This window comes from Zeus faber (assembly GCF_960531495.2).
Source record: "Zeus faber genome assembly, chromosome: 11".
NCBI lineage: Eukaryota > Metazoa > Chordata > Actinopteri > Zeiformes > Zeidae > Zeus > Zeus faber.
The window spans coordinates 21,927,444-21,936,062 of NC_137205.1; the positions used below are offsets into that span (position 1 = coordinate 21,927,444).

At 49.0% G+C, this 8,619-nt stretch overlaps 1 protein-coding gene across 1 annotated transcript; it reads left to right on the top strand.

Moving 5' to 3' along the window:
- Positions 1–7,969: 7,969 nt before the first annotated feature.
- Positions 7,970–8,377, top strand: pirt (phosphoinositide interacting regulator of transient receptor potential channels; the record flags this gene model as incomplete). Its single annotated transcript, XM_080009674.1, has 1 exon — positions 7,970–8,377. The coding sequence occupies one exon, from the start codon at positions 7,970–7,972 to the stop codon at positions 8,375–8,377; it is 408 nt and encodes a 135-aa protein (XP_079865800.1).
- Positions 8,378–8,619: the final 242 nt, after the last annotated feature.

The window sequence follows — 8,619 nt, forward strand, 5'->3', positions numbered from 1 at the left end:
ACGTCCTTATAAACTGCTTTCAATCACTGAGGAACCGGCTTACAACCACGCCATACCATACCATACCATACCATACCATACCTTACCATATGAGCCAATAGCTGCAAAGCTGCAAAGCTGCAAAGCGGTCAAATTGAGAGAATCCTACCTTTCCAGCAAGGGTTTTTTGACCAGACGGGGGGGTTTACAGCGGACCAGCTTCATACCCTTTCACGGACAATTAAGGAGTGATGGAAGTTTGCCAGTCTTCGCCATTGTTGGTGATGGAGACCTGGAGATTGGAAGATGACCACGTTCCCTGAGGGATTCGGATAAACATGGCAAATTGGATGAGGACCGTGCTATAGAAGAAGCAATTTATAAATAGGTCGAAGATCCTTCTTCACTCCGACTTCATGACCCAGAACAAAGGCTCCAGGAGATGGATGGAGGGGGCTCGACAGCACTGTGACTCGTTCAGAGGTCGATATTCATCGGGCTCTCGTTACCATTCTTTCCTCCTTTTCCAGCTGTTTCCTATTTAGGATGGTTGAGTTGATACCTTCGAATTTGGTTAAACGTTGTTTTTCCACCTCTAAAGAAGAAGCGGAAAATGAGCAGCAGCGTCCCGGTTCTCACAATTCATGAGGTGAGCAGGATAATCTGGCGGAATATTTCGACCAATTGAAGTGGGGACCCGCATGCAGGCGGCGGTGGTTTCGTATTGGAGGGTGGGTGAAGAGAGCGCATAACTTTTGACCACGATGCGTGACTCGCCGGCTGAAATAACTCCAGCCTGGCTTGCTTAACGGCATTTTCACGTTGGATGATTATTCATTCGTTACGGGGCCATTACTCATTGTCACAGATGTGAGCACACCCAACACACATGTTTTTCGAACCTTCTACACGCGCGGCAGAGCCAGGCCTGGTGGGCCACAGGACGGATTCCAATAAATGCATTTTAGCACATGGATGCATTTTTATGGAAATGAGATTAATGAAAAGTCACACAATTTACAATATCTCTAGTGGATTTCACGATTTATATACAGATTGCGTCAGGCACAATCAAGGACGTACAAAACGACGGTGGAATATAGTGATTATAAATGGAGTGAAAGGGTAATTGCTTACTTTTTGAGGCATTTATGGCTTATTTTGGATAGCGTATATTTGGCGGCGTCGCAGCTGTGCCCCCTGTCTGTGTCTTTGTGTCTCGCTCTTGTCCCTCTCCCACCTTCTCATCTGGCGCTTCCTCTTCTGGCCGTCCGGCGTCCTCCGCGGTTCCTCCGGCTCCCCTGTGTTTCCCCTCTATCGGTCGTCATTATCAAACATCCCCCCGTCTTTAAATACCCCGTCCTCTGTTTGTCTTGTCGCCACTTTGTCATGTTTGTCTGTGTGCTGAGACGCTACCTCATAGTTTGTTATCCCTGTCTGGTCTCGTTGGACAGGGATTTCCACACTTTATGGCAAGGTCCACCGAGTTCACCCTTCAGCTTCTCGCCTATGGTGGGGTTAGGGTTAGCTCGGGTGGGGTTAGGGTTGTAGGTCGGAATCTGAGGTAATAGAAGGCGGAGGTTTGGCTCCGACACTTGGTTTACTTCACTATTATTCCACCCGATGGTGGGTCTCAAAACGTAACCCATCATCTGGGTCCTGGTCAGTCAAGTCAAGTTTATTTCTAGAGGCCTTACTCTCGGTACTGTCACAAAGGGCTTCACAAGCCTCCAACAAACAAACAATGGCCTCCCCCACTTAAACTCCACCGGGGCAAGGAAAAACTCCCAGAAAAACCACTTGGGGGGGGGGGGGGGGGAAATGGAAGAAACCTCGGGAGCGAAGGTGTTGCAGACGTAGGAATCCCGCTTCCAGGACGGCTGGGATGCAATGGATGCCAAGTGGCCGATGCTGTTAGCACATAGTTGTTAGTATTGGGTTGAATACACAACAACATGCTACGTTTAAATAGACCACATGGCCAGTCCACTGTAGACATTTCCTGGTGTAAAATTGTTTGGGAACATCTGATCTACGCCCCTTCAACGACCGTGAAGCGCAAAAGAAATTATTGACCAATTTCCACTCCCCAGACCCACCCCTGGAGAGAAATAGACCATAGCGTCGCACAGACAGCCTGACGTAATAAGGCGGTGTTTGTCAAAGCTCAGTCACATTTATGGCTGATTACAGTGATCTAGCGACTCCCCTTTCACCCCCCCAGGACCCCTGCAAGATGCCTCTAATTTCCCAGGGCCCGGGACACTCTCAGGCCCCGCGGTGCTCTCTCTTGCTCTCTCTCTCTCTCTCTCCTGGTATATGAAATTAGATGTCAGAGCCTCTCTTGTGAAGCGCAATCATCGCCTTCCCCCATATTGCTCTCCGCTTGCATCGTAACCTCGATGAAACCCTTTCGAACCCCTATCGCAGTGCTGACATCATCACCGCTTTATTGCTTCTAAGAGGATTGTACCGCGACGGAAGACGGCTCTCAATAAAGGTTTGTTGGGCGCTAAAGGGTATTCAATCACTTAAGGGTGTCTTAACCTGCGGCTCTTTGGTTGGAGGTCTCTCTCTCTCGCTCTCGCTCTCTCTATCTGACACTTTGTCTACATCATTTCCTTCTTTATTTGTGTGTGTGTGTTCATTAGAATGCGCTTGTCACCGTGTCGGTGTCTGCATGCATGCAGGTGTAAACAAAAGCAGATGTCTTCTCTCATTTGGAGGTTTGTATACGGTGTGTGTGTGTGTGTGTGTGTGTGTGCGTGCGTGCGTGCGTGCGTGTGTGCGTGTGCATATGGGTGCGTTTGTGCGTGTGTGTGTGTGCGTGTGTGCGTGCGTGCGTGCGTGCATGTGTGTGTGTGTGTTGTATCTTAGATAGAATGTACTGCACTCATCTAGGGAATCCTAAATAACATTGACCCTCTTTGCAGTGACCCCTATTCGGGCCACGCTTATATAAAATGTGGGACACTTCACGGAAAGGGAGCTTTCACACCTCCAGGCTGTGATATTGGCCTGTACTTTAGCACGATAGATAGATAGATAGATAGATAGATAGATAGATAGATAGATAGATAGATAGATAGATAGATAGATAGATAGATAGATAGATAGATAGATAGATAGAAAGATAGATAGATAGATAGATAGATAGATAGATAGATAGATAAATATAATATATGTGGAATTCCTGTACATTTTGGATGTTTTAGCACTGACGTGTTTTTATTATTAAATTATTATACGCAGTATTTGGTAGAACTTTAATACACCTTACGGTGATACTTGGTAAATATACTTCCATATATGTGTAGAGTATGGAAAATCTACCATTCAATCAATGAAAAAATATTGACCAATAATAATTGATGGAGGAATAGCTGTCAGGTGCCCCTGCCGTGTGGGACATGGATCAACGATCAAAACATTTTGGACGTATCAAGCGTTTTGTTTTTTTTCATCATGCAGTCCACTGTAAGAACGTCTTCATGATAAACCCCACGCATTCTATGTGTATATATGAAGCAAACAAAATAAATTCCATCCAAAATGAATCCATGGTGCTGGACAAGATTCAAACATAGAGAGTGAGGGGGGAAAACAATAAAGATTTTCCTGAGAATCCGTCAGAAGGCCAACAATCTCAGTAAACCCCACCCGGGCGTGGTGTGCTCCCATCCCAGCGTCCTCCTCCATGTTCCCGAGCTCTTCAGAGGACGCCGAGCCGAGCCCCGTGGACTCCACCCGGTCCACCGTGAGATCAACGCCCCGAGTGTGGCTGGCTTTGTTTTCGGCCAATTACCAGAGTGGGGAAAACAAATCTGCCGGCAATGAGACCTCGCCGAGCTATTGATCTGTTTATACAGTCCACACCTTCACCCACCCACCCCCACTCGCGTCACCGCAACCTGTCTTTTACTCTCTCTCTCTCTCTCTCTCTCTCTCTCTCTCTCTCTCTGTCTTTTTTCGTTTTGTTTTTTAATGGCCGCAGCGGCAGGTCATTGACGTCACCGCGAGCGCGAGGTCAACGGCCACCCTGGAGCACGCTACCGTGGATGCGCCTGTCCTCCGTTTGATCGGTGCATCCTGCGGCCGTACCATTATGTTCTTGAGCTCCGAATACAATCGACGGGGGACGAGAGTGTTCAGGAGAATATATATATACACAGTATATATATCTATATCTATATCTATATAGATATAGATATATACGGTGGAATCGTACCCATAAATCTGGGATTATTAAAAGGAGAGGTATATCTTTCAGAGGCTCAAACCGCATGGAGCTGCGATTATGCCAAAACCTCGAAACTTCTAAAACCTGCTTTAGACCTTCATTGCTCTCTTTGCATTGGAGTGGGTGAGAGCAGCTTTACAGTAGAGTGGTTTGTATGCAACCCCCCCCCCTCCTCCTCCCCCATGCAAAATGCTCGACAGAATGCTGTAAATATGCAAAGAAGATTAATTAGTATCCCAAGGTCGTCCGCGCCGCAAAGGGCTCCGTTGCGCGGCGTCTGAAACATCCAGGCGTGCGCCGGGAAAAAGGTAGCAACAGACTGCAGGTGGATAAGTACATGCAGATGAATGTGTGCCGCTTATTGATATTTACCCAGGAGTTAACAAGGCCAAACTTAATTTGGTCAAAAGTATCTCTCCCCTTAATCCTCGCCGCGGAGAAACAGTGAGCGGCGGTGTATCTTAGTTCCGGCGGCTTTAACCGGAGGGCGACGGGCTCCACGGCCGAGGTCCCACGCCTCAATCCAATCCCGTCCTAATGCTCCTTTCTAACCCTGGCGCGAGGAGCTGCTGACTCGGAGCAAAGGATCAATGGTTCTTATCCCCGACGCCTCACCGGGTGGCCGTGCTGCTGTGTGTGTGTGTGTGTGTGTGTGTGTGGCGTTCCAGCCCTGCCGTGCGTACAGCTTCGCCCAAAGTGTGAAGGAGTCGCGGTAACCTTGAAGGTACAAAATGGAAGACGTTGTTGGTGGAGGCCAGTCAGGCCACCGTTACCCGGGCGGCTGCTCGGATTTCAAGCTCTCAACACAGGCGTTCCGGCTTTCGGGGGAGGAGGAGGAAAACGCTCCTCATCCCCTCCATCTCCCACGACCTCGAAATGCACCGCTTATTTCCCCAATCTAGTTTCATTTAAGTTCAACATACAGTAAATTAAAAGCATTGCAAGACCCCTCCGTGACGAGGGCTAAGAAGCCTCGTGGAGAAGGAGCGTCGCCTTCGGCCATGCTGGTGGTAGTTTCAATGGCTTCCTTTAGAGGGCGCTAACGATCTTGCCCGACAACTGTCCGACGCCCGGCGCTTCAACACGCTGATATTCTCTTCTTCTCCCAAGCCACATTGATAAAATGCATAAAAGGCTTCGATGTGTTTTTCCGAAACACCCCTGACCCTTCCCGTACATACTCTCCGCCGGAAATGTGATGAGGGGAGGTGGAGCGTTGTGGAAACACGCCCACAGTGTGGGCAGAGACAGGGGGGTCTGTCAACGCAGAATTGAGCACAGCAACGGGTGGATGACAAAATATACACCTGATGAGTGGATGCAACACGTTTTGTGTTGTCTTTTAGGGGTTTTTGCAGGCTTCTATAATGTGACTCCAGCTCAGTCACTACTTACCTGTAAACGATTATGTACACAAAACCAAACTACCCACCTTGGTGCATGGTACACATTGGATGAAGGGGCTTCGTTCACAGACTGTGCCAAACAGACTAAATACAAGCCGTTTTCTGCACGTCTCAAAAACTATGCTCTCGTCTTTGGATTTCCAGTCAATATGCTTTCCATACTTTCCATCTTTTACCATCCTTCCTTGTGCTTATATCGCTGCATTCCACCACCTCATAGCCAAGCTCGGCAGATCATCATAAAATAAGACGAGATGAGATATAGTGCGTTTTTATGGAAGGAAAATGGGATGCTCTTGCCGCGGAGGCTGAAACTACCTCCGAGTGACTATCCAGGGAGAGAAAAAAACAACAATATGACAAACTTAAATAGGCCATTCAGGAGAACTAAGCACATTGTAATCACACGATGGCACATAACGTGCAATGGATAATTAAATTCCCACATGCGGCTACGAGTGACTTTGATATGGAAAAGTCCAAATGGAGATATTAAACGAGTAGCATTCCAATGGAGTTTATTCAGACTAATTACCCAGATAGGGGAAAGAATAAACATTGTGTAATAGTCGTGGTTGGATATATCTCTCTTAAGAGTCCAGTTTCGCTTTAGCAAATTAAATTCAGAAACAAAGAGTGTTACTGCCCTCTGCTGGTTGAACAAGTTCATCGCAGGTTCTCTTTGGACTTCATTAAATAAGACGCGTGGGGTCAGAGTGCGTTTGACAGATGACTCTAATCTAATGAGACTTCTGAGCTGTGTTTGTAGTAATCATCAATCAATAATCATTACGGGCCATTTGGCCTGCTAAGAGGCTCTGGGAGGAGTGTAACTGCATTTGAGCGAGGGATCATATTCGGATCAATGGCCACACACCGACACTTGCTCCTTTCCATCCCGACGCACGGAGTAACAGACTCACAAACGTAACACGAGACAATTCGATGGGAACCCGTGCATCGCATTTCACAAATAACAACGGGGCGTTTTTCCTCCTCTCATTTCAGCGGCATTAAATAACCCTAACCGGGGAGGTGGCGGGTTAGTCGATATTCGTGAACATATTTGTGTGGGGTCGGAATGCAGAAATCCAATGCTTTTCCCCCAAACTTGTTTTTTTCCGATGGCGCTACACGCCCTTTCATTGATCTCATGTGCACGGAACAAAACTACAAGTTGCAGAAAATGGCTCGGGGCCACTTTGGGGTCGATACAATGGCAACATATCAGGGCCGTATCGGAAAGTTGCCGTGTGGGTGATTGCTCGCTCCATCAATCCGGGCGGCAACAGCGAGCGCCGTCCTCGCCGCGGCTCCTGCCGGGCTCCCCTTTGTGTTGGAAAGCACATCGGGCGGCCCATTCCAGGCGTCAATGTCGTCCGCTCCACGGCCTTTTCCCAAACGCATCTCAAAACTACCAAAGCTATTTGAAGAAGTTTTGCACGCTGTCTTTTGTCCCACAGGGTCGAGGGCGAGGCAGCGGCATGCGGTTGGGGTTGGGGCCGGGACCGCGGTTTCGTCCTCGGCGGGTGACCCCAACCCCCGGGGGACCCCGCCCCGGACCAGAAGGAAGGCGTCCAGCTCCGGATGCTCTGACCCGACGCAGGCGGCGGTGGGCCATGGTAAGAGACGGCGGTCGGAGAGGATACTCCTCTTTCAGGAGGTGGGGAGACGATCCGGCGAGGGGTGGGATGTTCCATCCGAGGCTCCGTCTCCGCAGCGTTTCACTCATTGCTCTCAGGGGCTGGACCGTCTGCCGGGGGAGGGGGTGGGGGAGAGAGTTCCATCCTCGTCTTTTCCTTGAGATTTACGGATGTTGTTTGCTGTTATTTTTTTGACGATTTCTTAGCGACCACAACTCCAACAACTTACTGCTTCCGTAAGAAAGGTAGGTGTTGAGCTACTCGGTCCCAGCGTGGAGCTGGTACACTCGAAGCAAATTGGTGGGAGTGTGGCGTTGCAGTGGGTGGGGTTGCAGCGTTGTCTACTATATTTGAAGCAATTATTCATGGTTAATTAAAAAATATATATGCATTTTAAAAAGAGCTCATCCGTGGCTTTCCAACCAACGTTGCCATCAGTATTTCTACATAATGACGGCGTGTCATTATGTAGAAATATTTAATATAGCTTAACACTGATAGACCAATGCTCTGACATGCTAATGCGTTACGGTTAATAATATATGATTTTTAAACCGTTACTCCTAAGTAGCTCACATCACATTTCCAACACAAAGAGATCGATTTGTTATGAGGCTTTTCAAATCCCACACAGAGAATTCCACACCACACCTTCCTCCCCAGAGGAGTCACCCCTTCACCAGGAGTGGCCAGAGGAGGGCATGCCGGACAGCCCGGAGAACATCCCCCTGGGGGAGTGCGCTCTGTCCCAGTCCAGGGACGAGCTGACCCCTCCCAGCCGAACGGAGAGCACCGTGTTCAGCCTGTCGAGGAGCGACTCCCTGTGGACCACCGAGGCCCCGCCCGGCAAATGCGAGGTCTACTGGTTCCCCATCCACCTCATGTCCACGGGCGGCAGCTTCCTGGCGTGCGGCTTCATCATCAGCGGCCTGTACTTCGCCGGCCACTGCAGGAAGGTGACCAACATCCTGGGCCCGGCGCTGCTGTCCATCGGGCTGATGGTGTTCATGGTGGGCGTGGTCCTCATCCCCATCACCAAGGAGAACCGGAAGCAGCCGGCCCTCAAGAGACCCCTCAGTTACTACAGGCCGCCGCAGTTTAACCTCTGATCGCGAAGGGGGGGTGACTGATGAGGTTGTTTTTTTGCTTTTTTAAAGGTTGTGTCAGTAAGATTTCCACGGCTTCAAAGCACAAAAACAATCTGTAATGCTTGAGTATCTGGTCGGAGTCTGGTTGTATTTGAAAAAAAAGCATGTGAGAAAAAAAACAAAGACTTGTGTGAAGACGGAGACCAGCTTGCTTGTGTTGTTGGAATCCCCATCGGTCGTCTATAATTTGCTGTACCCCATCA